General features: G+C 38.4%; 2 protein-coding genes across 2 annotated transcripts; one reads left to right on the top strand and one right to left on the bottom strand.

Annotated features, from left to right (window-relative positions):
- The first annotated feature begins 545 nt into the window (after window positions 1-545).
- Window positions 546-5,028, top strand: LOC128017461 (kelch-like protein 26). The gene is made up of 4 exons (XM_052602869.1): window positions 546-2,529; window positions 2,710-3,649; window positions 3,738-3,908; window positions 4,182-5,028. The coding sequence occupies exons 1-4, from the start codon at window positions 702-704 to the stop codon at window positions 4,702-4,704; spliced, it is 3,462 nt and encodes a 1,153-aa protein (XP_052458829.1). The 5' UTR covers window positions 546-701; the 3' UTR covers window positions 4,705-5,028.
- Window positions 5,029-8,338: 3,310 nt separating this feature from the next.
- si:ch211-63p21.8 (kelch-like protein 33) lies at window positions 8,339-13,664 on the bottom strand. The gene is made up of 4 exons (XM_052602872.1): window positions 12,633-13,664; window positions 11,077-12,025; window positions 10,728-10,898; window positions 8,339-10,453 (listed from the first exon to the last, which is right to left on the bottom strand). The coding sequence occupies exons 1-4, from the start codon at window positions 13,357-13,359 to the stop codon at window positions 9,934-9,936; spliced, it is 2,367 nt and encodes a 788-aa protein (XP_052458832.1). The 5' UTR covers window positions 13,360-13,664; the 3' UTR covers window positions 8,339-9,933.
- Between the last annotated feature and the right edge of the window lie 997 nt (window positions 13,665-14,661).

The raw sequence follows: 14,661 nt of genomic DNA, 5'->3' as shown, positions 1-14,661 counted from the left end.
AGCCACAGTGATGATAGAGACTGGCAGAACAACGTGGCTCGCTCCATACAGTGAACTTAACGGGGGAATTAATGAGACACACCTGATATCAATGAACTTAATCAAACACAAGCGGAGCACATGGGGAGGGAAAACACAACAAAACAGGCCCGTAATCCTGACACTTTCAACAGCCTATTTTACTTTGTTTTTTTCAAACCAAGTGAAACAGGAGTCGAAGAATAAGAGGCATTATCTGAGAAGGGATGGATTTTTTACTTTTTATTTTTGCAATAAAATGTACTGGAAAAATTGTTCAAGGTTAGACCAGAAATGTTTTGATGATGATCAGATATCAGACAAAATATTCCTCAAATTAATGTTAAAATAACTTGATTTTGTTGACAAAATTAAAAATATAAACAGTTTATTAATCAGCACTAGGCACTCATAAATATATTGCATAACTGGACTATAAGCAGCCAGTCATTTTTAGATACTTGAGATATGATCTTATTAAATGCTTGAGGTAAAAATAGCATTATATTTTGTGTGACCTCAGGAGACACTGATCTATTTTGCATACCAGACTACAGTACATGATCCCACATCAACAGAGAGATTCAACACAAGTTAGGAAACAGGTTTGATGGAACCTGTCCTGGTTTTTAAACAGAAGGAAACATTTCAAGATTTGCTCTTGACAGTAACCTGACGACACAATGGCAAAAGATCAGCAGTGCCTTCAGAGAGAATGGAGAAGATCAAGGGAGGATGACAACTCAAGCAGCAACAATGGATTGATAGATGCGGATGAAGAAGTGAAGGATGAGCAGAATCCTTCAGAAGAAGATGAGCGGACAGAAGAAAAGGATACAAAAGAGCTGCAAGTAGATGCACAGGAAAGTGGGAAGGCTGTTGATGACAATGAAGAATGTAATGTTAGTTTTCCTTTCACACCTGCAAACAGTGACAGTGTTTTTGCTATATGTACTAATAATGATAAAGCCTGCGATGAAGAGGATGCCAATAAATATGACAAGAACAATAATATTGATGCGGTACGCAGTAATACTTTTCCTGTTTACAACGATGATTACTTATTGAATGTGTTTACAAATGATGCTAGTGATGATACTAATAAGTATGATGATACAGAGTATAGCGTTAGTTTTCCTGCTGCATCTGCAAACAGTGATGGTTTAATTGCTGCGTGCACAAATAATGAAAAGGCTGGAGATGAAGGTGAAGATGATGCTGATAAATATGATGACGAAAATACTGATGAAGTACATAGTAGTTTAACAGTTGCATCCGCAAAAAGTGAGGGTTTGTCTGTTTCAATTATAAATAATGATAAAACCAATGATGAAGAGAATGCCAATGAACATGATGAAGATAAATTTAGTATTAGTTTTTCTGTTATGCCTGCAAACAGTGATGGTTTAATTCCAGCATCCACAAAAAATTATACAGAGGATGCTTATGAAAAAGATTACAAAAATAATGATGAAGAATATAATAATAGTTTACCTGATGCGTCTGGAAACAGTGAAGGTTTAGTTGCTTCACTGGCAAATAATGATAAAGTCAATGATGACAAGAGTGGATATAATGTACATGTCGATATTAACGGCAAAGAAGAATATATTAAGAATTTACCTGTTAATTCTGCACATGTTGACAGTTTAGCTGCTGTGTGTGGACATAATAATAAAATCACTGATAAAGATTATGATAAATGCAACAATATTGAAAATGTTTGTTTTGCAACTGCCTCCATCAGTACCAATGACATTGGTGGTTCTGAAAAAGCATTAACATTTGGAGGTTTAACATTTAGAGATAAAGAGCAGCACATGACGGACTCCAACTCTGAACAGGAACTGGTAAATCAAGAATTAGAAGAGGAAGAGGGAGAAGATTTTGATGTTGATCTTGATGATGATGATGACAATGATGATGATGATGATGGAAGTAGCAGCTTTGAAGATTCAGAAGTTGAGAATGGCGACATTTATCCCAGGAAGCTATACTCTGATCCAGCTTACCCAAGTGCGGTCTTCCAGGCTCTGGAGAACATGATGTTGCATTCGGTCCTCACTGACTTGACCCTCTTCACAGATGATGGATACCGGTTCCAGGTTCATTCCTTTGTCTTGGCTGCAGTCAGTTACCTTATTCAGACGAGACTCAGACAGAAGCCCAAACAAGAGCAGTTTATCTCGTTGTGTTTGGGTCCTAAGGTTCATGGTTCTGGGTTGGCAGCAGTGGTGGAGTTCGCCTATACAGGGTACATTGACATTCGGAACAAAAAAAATATAGAACAGATTTGGTCTGCAGCAGTGAGCCTGGAAGCTCCAAGAATTCTAGAACTCTGCAAAGAGGAGGACGAAAGAGAAGAGGACGAGGCAGGAGGGAAGAAAGTGGACAGAAAAGAGATTTCTGCAGAGGAACATATAAAAATTAGTCTCCAGCATATCAGACAGATGTGGACACAGAGGATGGGATGTGACGTGGAGCTTGAAGCAGAAGGAAGAGTGTTTCATGGTAAGAGACACTTGGAAATATGGCAACTGTTTGAGTTTTCTAGAAGCTAAATGCTGCCTCCATATCATATGAATTTATACTTCTCTAGCTCAAAGTATTAATTTGATCAGTATTAATTTGATGCCCTCTGCATTTACAAAACTGCTTATAATGTTTTATTTATGTCCCACCTTCATGAAGCTCACCGCACACTCCTGGCTGCCAGCAGTGACTACTTTAGAGGCATGTTTACTAACGGTATGAAGGAGAGTCGACAGGAATTGGTGTCTCTGCTGCTTGTAGGGGCGGCCATGTTTGAAGTCCTCCTGCACTACACTTACAGTGGGGCTCTTGTGCTCGGATGGGGCTGTGTGTTTGATCTCACCTGTACATCTCTTCAATTACAGTTTCAGACTGCCTTCTCACTATGCCTTAACTTCCTGCAACAAGAAATAGATGCTTACAACTGCCTGGATGTAGCATCTTTTGCAGAGTCCTTTGGAATGGGGGACTTACTTGCACTGGCCAATGACTATGTCTTGAGGCACTTTCAAGACGTGTCTGTCACTCCAAAGTTTCAAGATCTTCCTGCAGAGAAACTGAAGAAGTACCTTCAAAGTGATTCTCTCTGCGTTCCCTCAGAGTTGCCCGTATTCAGAGCAGTCATTTCTTGGATCGAAGCCTTTCCCAGACAACGGGTGAAACTTGCCAGGGAGCTGATGGGAACTGTCCAGTTTCCCTTAATGACCTTTAAGGAGTTCAAAGAAGTCAAGTCCATAACGTCCTGGCCGAGAATTGGAGCCAAAAAACTATACGATTCTTTCCTTGAGGAGTTCTGTTCCAGTTCTTCAGATGTTCAGTCCAATTTCAGGGCCTATATGCCTAAAGACGCTCTAGTCCTAGTTGGGGGTGAGAGGATCACTGATAATTTTGACAAACGTAGACCATGTAGGGAAATGTGGTTTAGCAATTCCTTGCAGAACCATGTTGGATTGGTTAAGAAAGTAGAGTGGAGAATGCTGGGAACTTTACCTGTGAAACCAAGATTCAGTCATGGAGTTGGGGTTATGAGGGGCAAGCTTTACGTAGTTGGCGGACGGCATTATTACGGCAAAGCTGATACCATGAATTGCACCTACAGGTAAGATGTAACATGAAGACTCCTATATTTGACCTTGTCCAGGGTTGCCTTCTCATACTGTGGACCTCTTGTTCAATCTTTGAATTAGGTATGATCCCATTCAAAACTCTTGGCAAAGGTTGACTGATATGCACGAGAGAAGAGGCAGCTTCACTCTAGTGGTCCTAAATGGTAAAATATATGCTATTGGTGGAGAGAGGGACTCAGGGGTCAATATGGAGAGTGCTGAGGTTTACTGCCCCAACACAAATTCTTGGAGGTTAGTAGAGTAAATGAATAGCACAAGAAATGAATTTGTAATTACAGGAAGAGTCTAAAAAGCATGCATGATCAATATTAGCTGTTGTTCCTAGAAACTTGTTTCTAGAAAGTAATCAATGGCAAGAAATATCCATATGTCTGAATGTTGTTAAAGACCCAAACCCCAGATCAAATCCTTACCACTAAACTTTGTTTTTGGATCTTAGTCTGATAAGGCACCACATTTTTGTTCAAATGAAAATCCTTTCTGTTTCATTCTCTCCTACTCCAGTTTTGTCCACCCATTAGACCAAGCTCTGTGCTGTCATGCGGCCACTGTATGGAATGGTACAATCTTCCTATCGGGAGGCTTTAACAACCAGTACCAATGCCTCTCGTCCATGACCCTTTACCACCCAGAACGAGGATCCACTTACCTGGCTGAGATGACACATGATAGAGCCCTGCACTGCATGGAGACCCTGGGTGACCGTCTTTATGTGGCTGGAGGGGTTTCGTGCGATGCTGATGGGCGTCTGTTAGATCAATTAGCTTGTGAGGTCTATAACCCTGTAGCCAACTCCTGGAGTGCCATTATGCCATTCCCAGTGCCTCATGTTGGGTCAGCATCAGCGGTCTTAGAAGGAAAGGTCTACGTAATTGGAGGTTACTGCCAGGAAGACTACAATGATACCAAAACTGTGCATCGCTATGATCCTGCAACAGAACGCTGGGAGAACATGAGCATAACACCAGGACCAAACACATACATAGCTGCCTGTGTGCTGCCAATACCTGCTCATCTTAGACAATAAGACAATAAGAAGGGAATACATTGAATACAATGCAGTGTCCTCAGTTACGGCACTGTACATAAAAAATAATAATTAAATTAAATAAAATAATAATAAAAGTAAAACATCTTTAAATCAACACACGGGGATGAAAACTCTGATCTGAATTTCAGATTGGGGCAAAAGGCGTTCTCAGAAATGATTTGAACAGGTGATTTTTAAGGGAATGTACAATCCATTGAAAGTCTGGTTATATTATTGACATTATGGCATTATCCCCACTGCACATAGGCATTTTCAAATAACAGTTCTTTGAAAGTGTGCATTATATATATATATATATATATATATATATATATATATATTAGTGCTGTCAAAATTAGCGCGTTAACGCATTCGATTAATTTGAAATATTTAACGCGTAAAAAAAAAAATAACGCAATTAACGCGGTTGCAGTTTTTTTTTATTTCCAGTTGTGGCCTATGTGTGTTCAACGTGCAAAGAAATATGGATAAGACCAAGGAAGGACTTTTAGACGGAAAGTTTCAGTATAAAACTCTGCCGGATTACTCTTCAGTCTGCCACAAGAAACATTACTCTTCATTTAGTCAAGAAACAGCAACATTAAAATCATGAACTCAAATGTCATTGTTTAAAAAAAACAAAAAAATAAACAATGACTGTAACAGTGCGTAAATCAGACCTTTCTGTAACGCTAACGTTAATAAGCTTAAACGAAAATAACAAATAATTGTGTAGCGGAGTATTTTTTTGTACACAGTGCCGCGAACTGTCAATCACTCCTGTGCGCGTGCATCACTGTCCTCCTCAGCTGCAGCAACTTGCGCTCTCTCTCTTCATCAAGCTTTAAAACAAAAAGGGGACAAAAAGATCATATTGTCTTTGTGCATAGGCTATAGATTAATTAGATAAATGAATATCTAAATTTGTGCCTTGCCGTCTACGGTATTTTTTTAGAACTTAGAAAAAAGATGCTGCAGCCAATGAACAGCCAGCGGGGGCTGCAGGACGACTCAACCTCCGCAGACAGTTTTTAATGTTTATCAGACAATAAATACTCAAGATTTTGCTTTAGTATAATTCACAACGAGTTTCACACACCTTCTCCGGCCACGTTGAGTTGTTGATACTTAACAGTGGGAAAAGCGACACATGCGCTATTCACTTGTATAACTTAAGGGTGAATGGGTAATGTAGTTTCTGCTCTGGGTGGGATGAATTAGGAAGCTTGCATTGTGAAGGGCGCTCTGAAAATCGGCAGGTAAAAGATTAAAACCTCTATTAAAACAGATGTCCAAATGAGCGTACCGGTATGCTACAAGCACGTTCTGGGCGCACGGAGAGGTGGCGGTACGCTCAAGAGCTATATTTGGAAGTGGCGGTACTGAGTACCCGTGCGTACTGGCCCACTTAAAGCACTGGCAATGACTATACTTTGGAATTTTTTTGCAGTCCACTTAGAATTCAACATGGAAATCATTTTTGTTTTTTATTGGCATTGATTGTTTTGAAATTCAAATGGTACTTTTTTTTGGTACTGGTTTTTATTTCTGTAATAAATATGGCTTTCAAGCAAACAGTTAATTTGGAGGATATTGATGGTTTATTGCAGGTATGTTGTTTACATGAGAAAATCTGTGTTACAAGTTAAACAAAAATTCCAATAAACAATCATATTTTGAATTTAAATAGTTTCTTTGTCTTGAATTTACATTAATTATTTACATTTTACATTTACATATCCAAAAAGTTTCAGTCTTTTAATTGCGATTAATCACGATTAATCGCGATTAATTTTAAAAAATTGTGCGATTAATTAGTTAATTTTTTTTAATCGATTGACAGCACTAATATATATATTAATCTAATTATATATATATATATATATATATATATATATATATATATATATAATCTAGCTTTATGCAAGATTTTACATTTGTTTAGTAGAATTATCCTAGAATGAAGGAGAACAAGGAAAAAAAAATATTTCTATTTTGTGCATTCAAGTGCATTGTTGTCCACGTTTTTCATTTTTGAAAACTGAAGATAAAACTTACTTTCTCTGTGTTCCAAAAACTGTCAACCAAGCTTAGTTTTTATTTAACTGGTGTGTTGTGTGTGTGAATTTGTTAGGCTGCAATCATTAAGTTGCCATCTAGGAATATATTCAATAGAAAACATAGGAATAAATTTAGTCTGTAGCTTTGTATAAAACAATAGAAGTCTATGACAAGTCCCCATTTGGATAGCCAAGTGATGTGCCCGAATAGAAATCAATGTTCCATGTAAGGGTAAAGAAGGAACTAAAAATAGTGACTTTTTAATTACATTTATGCACGATTAACAGAGTAAAGAAACGTGATATATTTTTAGGTCTGTTAAACCATTTTAATTTTAAAATTGTACAATATAACACACAGATCAATTATATTGAAGTAGAATCCAGTGTGTAAAGGGAGGAAAACGCAGAGCCTGAGTACCTGAAGTAATACACACCTTTAACAGGTGCTGTGAAGACTCCTGCAACAGAGAAAATCAAGGATCTCAATTAAATCATGAAAAATTACGATTATTATTTTTATTTTTTGATATATATAAAAAATGTTGAATTGAATATGCACAACCTGTGACTGGGTCATATGCATTGCCAATGTTGGTTAGGACTTTATCAAAGATGAGCTTGGTCTCTGTACTAAAAGGCCCTCGGTTTGTGCTCTCTGTAGCTGACATGGATGCAGTAAATGCCACTTTAGGACTCTCTGCAAAAAATAAAAATACAAAAAATAAATAAATTTAATTTTATTTCTTTAATCTGTTTCTGCAACTCCTGAATCAAACTTTTCTGCTCTGCAAGTTCATTGTTAGCGGTATTCAGATCCGTTGTCAGTTTATTAATTGAAGCTTTAAGCTCCATCAACTCAGAGGAGATGTTTACCACAGGAGTCATAATATCCTCATCCTGTGCCATGCAGGAACTTAATATTAAGACAAGCTGAAATAAAGCCATGACGACTGTATGGTGCTAAAGAGAAGAACAAATGATCTTCGGTCTCTGTGCATCTTATTTGTACAGAGTTGCTTTTGGTTAATGATTAAGTGTGTGGTGTTTTCTGGAATTGCACACCGATTCAGTCATTATGTTGTTTGCTAGGGTGACCAAACGTGCCACTTTCCCAGGACAAGTCCAGACCAGGATTTCTATATTGGCTAAAATATCAAAGTTTTGACTTTGTTTGTGCTGCACTGACCAATTGTTGTATGACAAAGTACAGTGAAAGCTCTAGAGAGCAGACGGCTTGTTGTGCTTTTGAATTGCTCTCACGGTACTCTGATGTCATACCCCGATTGGTATGCCCCGTGCTACTTCAAGTCCAACACTAATGTGTACACATATGTGCATCGCTTTGACCATACTCTCTAGATCCCACCTTCTCAAGCACCACAATTGGTCAAGGTCTGCATGTTATTGGTCAAACTATTATTACCTTCAGTAAGTAAGAAAACAGATATTTTAGGCAATGTAGAAATACTGGCCGATATGTGTCCTGGGGAAATGGCATGTTTGGTGACCTCTTTGTTGGTTAACTGCTCAAGTCATATTACAAGTTCAATGATCAAGTCCTATAAAAGCAGATTCATTGTTTTCTCTTTATTTTGATGTTAAATGTGTATGTGCTCTAAGTGGTAATATTCTGTGATAAAAGATTCAATGAAATCTTTAGACATGTTTAGACATGACAAGAAGAAAACCATCATTCTTAGAACCAAACCATGTATTTTGGAAATATATTTAACTGGATGAATCTTAAACCAACATTTTTATTTCATCAGAATAGACTGCTACATTTGAGAATCAATCAATGGAGAAACATTATTTTTGTCCACATTATAGGTTAGTTCAAGTCTTTACCAGTTAAATGTGGAAACTTACCAGCCAACAAACCCAGACTAAAGCCTGGCCACCCCACTTGCAAATGTTATTTCATTTTCTTACATTTTAATATTTCCATCTCTTTGGTTTAATCCCATGATTCACACGATAGAGAGATATCATTGGATATACATGACTTGCTACAAACTAAACTTGCTTCCAACAAATTAAATTATATTCTAATTCATATTCTTATGTATATGAACATTAAACTACAGTATAAGCAACACATTTTGAACCTGCAATGCTCAAACAAATTCAAAACATTACATACTAAAATACAAGTGTCATTGTAGATTTTTACTTTTGAGACAAAGTTACATTGTGGAAACTTTTGAAACCTAATACATAGACAACATGCAAACTAAAACCAACATGCTTAAATCAACAAAGCCATATCATGGTATTGATTTATAAATACACATAACCATTAACAAAAGTAAACAATGTTATAACACTGGCAGGGCCATCAAGTAAAACAGTGCACACTTATTTTGTAAGGAAATGCTGTAGGCCTCTTAAAAACACTCAAATCGTATTCATTTTACATATTGGGTTACAAATCACCAGTAAAACTTTTTACTTGGCACAAAAATAGACAAATATATCAAGTGTTGTGGATGTACCATGGTACAGTCAGGAGGTAATACACTACTATGATCATGATTGCAAAATATCAAAGTATTCATAATACATATATGTAATGGAACATTTGATATGTTTACCTGTGATCAAATGTGTGTGTCAGATAAGAGAGACACCAAAAATGTGCAGTGTTGGGGGTTCTCCTGGACTAGGATTGGGAAACACTGCTCTAATTATTAGGCCACAACTGATAGATTGTGACTGTGTAGACTGTGTTGATCAACAGCAAAGATGTGTTTTTCATCAGTTTAATGGATAACGATAAGAGACATTTGAGGGTATGAATTTAATGGATTGTAAGTACATATAAACTTCATCTGTTTACGTTATCTGTGTTCGGTATCGTGTAACAACCCATCCAAACAATACTGTGTTTGAAGTTCCATTATCATACCAGATAGTCAACAAAAGAAATGTCACTTATAAATATATTTACAAACCAAAATGTAGCAATCAAATAGTTATTATTAAAAATGGACTATCAAAGAGTGTTTAGACACTAAGACGTGCTGCATGTACATCCCAAAATGCAAAACAATCACTTCTGAGTTAACGTTTCAGATACTCAGCTCCTATGCAGAAAGCAAGGCATCTCACTAGATTTTCAAGATACACACATAAAGCTAACAAACATTTGCTCATCTTATTCTCATTTTCTGATGTGATCAGGCAGAGAGAGGAGGCATGCACGTACATCTGTGACGGCACCAGGCATCTTTCCCATGCCCTCCCATCTCTGCATCACTGGATCATAGCGATGGGTGAGTCTGGCTTCGCTATAGTCCTCCTGGCAATAACCACCTAGAATATACAGCCTCTTCTCCAGGATGGCAGAGGAAGCGCCGACGTGGGGAATTGGGAGAGGAGTTAACATTGTCCAGGTGTCACTTGCAGGACTGTACATCTCACAGACCAGTTGGTCGGTGTAGTACTTTCGGAGGTTGCACACCCCGCCAGCTACATAGAAACGGTTATTCAGACTCTCCATGCAGTGCTGGGCCCGGTCGTGGGTCATCTCAGCGAGGTACGTGGTTCCTCTCTCTGGGTGGTAGAGGAACATGGACAGCAGGCATTCGTACTTGCAGTTGAAGCCTCCTGAGATGAAGATCTCGCCTCCCCAGACGGTGGCAGCATGACCGCTCAAGGCTTGGTCCAAAGGATGGCAGAAGCTGATCCATAGGACAGAAAAGTCAATATTTAATAGCTCTATTTAATGACTCATTTGTGTCAGAAAGAGACCAAACTGATTATGCTCCTAAGAGCATCATTCATTTAAAGGCATGTTGTCATGCTCCTAGGAGCCACTAGGTGTCAGTCGGTTCATTCAGTCTCTGCATTGCTTTTACATTTTCATAATAAACGGGCAGAATAAAGTTAACGATTATAAAGGTATCTTTTAGAAATATACTTGTCATTATATCTTATTGTACGTTTTCATCTTACCTCCATGTATCTGTTTCTGGTGAGTATTTTTCCACACTGTCAAGATTTGTGTTGATGTCTTTGTCTCCTCCAATAGCATACAGACTGTCTCCACTCACCACCAGCATAAAGTTACTCCTAAGTTCATGAAGGTCTGCCAGTCTTTTCCAGTGGTCTTGCCCAGGGTCGTACCTGTTTATGCAGATGTGTTGTTAGAGAAAGAGAAACACTGAGAACAGGTGAATAGGAAATGTTACAATTACAGACTGGCACTCAGAAAATATATTTATGTTTTTTTAGCTAAATGAATAGAACATGACTTAAATACCCCATTAAATAATTTATTGGACTTAAATAGACATTAATTTACCTGTAAACAGATTTCATGGTGTCAGACTTTGCATAGAAATGGCAGCCTCCAGCTACATATAGTTGACCGTCAAGAACCCCAACACCGTGCCTGAATCTGGCCTGATCTGGCATTTCACCCAGCAGTCTCCACTCAATCTCCTTCACGAGGCCTGTTCCGCTTCTCAGAGAGTTAGCAAACCAGAGCTGCTTGCTGGGAAGCCGTTTACCCATGTCTGGATTCAGCTCATCACCTCCGACCAAAACCAGGGTGTCTTTGGGGTGACGTACACGTTGGTGTGCCACACGATCAGAGATGCCAAATCCAAACTCTTTTAGTGCTGACTTGTAGAGTTCAACCTCAACTTCTCCACTGCATTCCATGCTCAGGTTCACAGCACGAACCTCTCGAAATTCCCGGAAGGTCATGAATGGAAAACGCACTGCTCGCATGAGCTCTTCGGCCTGTGGGAGACGTTCGTTGGGATCCGCATCCACCCAAGTGACGACTGCTCGGAAAACAGCCAGTTCCGATGGAGTAGACAGCGCGTCGCATCGGAGGAACTGCAGAAGCTTCTCAGCTGGGAGGTCCTTAAACTTTGGGGTGGCAGATATCTCTTGGAAGTGTCTGAGGACAAAATCCTCAGCCAGCTCTAGCAAGTCAGCCATCCCGTAGGCCTCTGCAAAAGACACCACGTCCAGACAGTTGTGGATGTCCATCTCTTGCTCCAGGAACTTGAGGCAGAGTGAGATGGCGGGCTGAAATTGGAACTCGAGTGAGGTACAGGCAAGTTCGAACACACAGCCCCATCCGAGCACCAGAGCGCCGCTGTAGGCACAGTGCAGGAGGGTCTCGAGCTCAGCGGCTCCGACTAACAGCAGAGGCACAGACTCCTGCTGACTCTCCTTCATACCGCTGGTGAACATGCCTCTGAAGAAGTCGCTGCTGGCTGCCAGGAGCACCCTGTGAGCTTCATGGGCCAAAGAATTGATTTAGCACTGTTTAAGGACAATACTGAAATGTATTTATTTAAACTATCATTGTCAAGTTTTGGTGTCTTTTTTTCTAGAGCTCCATAAACCCGACAAAATGGAGGGAAACGTTTAAAATGTTCAGAACATATATTCAAATGTAAATAATGGATGGAATGGAAATAAAAGATATGTGTCACTGACGTAACATTGTTCTCTACCTCTGTTTTCCACTTTTAAACTTTTTTTTTTCTACAGCTTGGTAAAAGTCAAGCACAGACGCTAAAAAATGAAAGAAATAAGTGTAATTTTCTCTTCCCGTTTAAATTACAACTTTCAAAACCCACTGACACAACTGTATTTTTTGTTCTCTACCTGTTGTTCAATTTTAAACTGATGTCTTTTTCTACAGCTTTATCCAAGTTAAAGAAATAAAAGCATGCCATTTCCTTATAGAAATTCAGATTTAAAAAAATTCCAATTTGAATAATGGATGGAATGAAATCAAGAGCAACCAATCAGAAATATTTTCCATGGGAATATATTACACTTTCTTGTGCAAATTGAACATTTTATGTGGGTTCGTTACAGTGTCTTGTGACTTACCACAGAAAACAGATCCTTCTGCAACCAGTTCTACATCACATCCCACTCTTCTCTCCCATAAGTCTTTCATGGACTGCTGGTTGACCTTCATTTGCTCTTCTGCTGAGACCTTTTCCTGTTTTACTTCCTTGTTACCTCCATCTTCCTCCAATTCGACGAGCTCCAGGACTCTCTGAGCTCCCAGACTAACAGCTGCAGTCTGGATCTGTGTCATGTTGTCTTTGTTTAGACTGGTGATGGCTCCAGTGTAAGCGAGCTCCACCACTGCAGCCAGACCAAAACCATTAACCTCAGGACCCAATCTCAGCGGGATCTCCTTCTCATCTCCATCCCTCTCCCGGAGCTTTTGCTGGATGACGGAGCTCACTGCAGCCATGACAAGCGAGTGAACATGGAGGCTAAGCCCATCCTCAGTGCTCATGATCAGGTCCGTGAGGACATTCTCCTTCTTCATCTCCTCCAGAGTCTGGAAGATCTCACTTGGGTAACTTTGTCTATGGTACCTTTGCATTGGTGCATCTTCCTCCATATTACCATCCTCCGTTTCTTTCACCACTCCTTCTTTCATTCCTATCCTCCTGTCATTGTAGGACATGATCCATTTTAGCTTCCTGCTCTCCTCCTCAAACTTCTCTCCACCTTCTTCTATGATCTTTTTCCTGCTCTCTTTCTCTTTTCTCCAGCATTCCTCCCATTCCATGGGGAGATATTTTCTTGTAAATTCCATGAAAACCAGCTGTCAAGTGCTCTGCTGTTCTCGTCTGGTTTTATTCTTGTTTTAGAAATACTTCTTCTTCTTGTCGTTCTCTGTTTACAGCTCTAACTCTTGTCGGCGCTCCTGCTCTCTGTATTTCCCTGAAGTCAACAACATGCTAATTATAGGTTCTGGGCCAGTAGATCTCATTTCGATAGACCTGCAGTCTTTACAGAGAGGTCACAGTCTGCTGCTCAAGGTTCAGATCAGTAGTCACAACTATTCCAAAGTTACTGTTCATTTTTAGATCAGATTAGATTAGATTCACAATTATTACAAAGCCAATGAAACGAGGCTTGCAAAAATGAGATATATTTAGTGAGTATGACAGATGTATTTGTTTAGGGAGTTTATTTTGCCACGCGAGATGTACATTTATTTAGTTTTTAGGCTTAGTGTATCAATGAGTGACACGGTAAGCAAATTAATGTAAAGCAACATTAAAATTAACCATTTTGCTTGGGTTTAAGAATTAAAGTTGGCTGAAATGTTGTAATTGTGTTAAAATAGTATATTTGTATAGGAGTTAAAAAAAATGTTTTTTTTTCTTTGTCTTTTTGAATTTTTGGATCCATATGGGATTTTCCTGCATATGATTTATTGCATTACATTTAATTGTGTGAATTAAATTATTTTGCTGATTCATTAATCACTCGTTTTTTATTGTTGTAAGGTATTTAAAAGGTAAATGGCCTGGAATTAAAATTGTTGTGACCTATTATTTTATATGTATTTATTTATTTGTGTGTGTGTGTGTGTGTGTTTGTGTGTGTGTTGAATATAAAGTATTGTGTTGAGATCTGTAATATGATTGGAATTGAGCTTTAATATAAATCATTTTAAATCAGCTCTTGTTGTTCCTTATCCTATGTGTTTCCTATAATAGAACTGAAGTGTTATTCCTATATGAAGTGTCTTCAGTGATGAATTTGTTCATAATTGTTGTGGTTTTTACTCCTGGCACCCAAACCCAACATTTTAAGCCTAAATGCTATCACAATTATTTGGCAAGTCAAATAACATCAAATAATATGTGATTATTACTGTTTTTTTATTTTTTTATTTATTGTTTCATATTTAGGATTGATTTAAAGTTTTTTTTTTTTTTTTCATGTAATCATATATATTGTTTTAGAAATTATGTTTTTAATTACATGCAATGATTATGAAACATGCTTTCATCAGGGATTTCTTTTCCAGGAGCTTCAATGCTACATGATACCAGTAACCCAGCAGGCTGATTACATCTGATAACATTTTTCCTCTGTTTCTCAC

The sequence above is a fragment of the Carassius gibelio genome, chromosome A7 (assembly GCF_023724105.1).
Source record: "Carassius gibelio isolate Cgi1373 ecotype wild population from Czech Republic chromosome A7, carGib1.2-hapl.c, whole genome shotgun sequence".
In the NCBI taxonomy this organism is placed as follows: domain Eukaryota; kingdom Metazoa; phylum Chordata; class Actinopteri; order Cypriniformes; family Cyprinidae; genus Carassius; species Carassius gibelio.
This window is presented reverse-complemented; position numbering and strand designations above follow the sequence as displayed.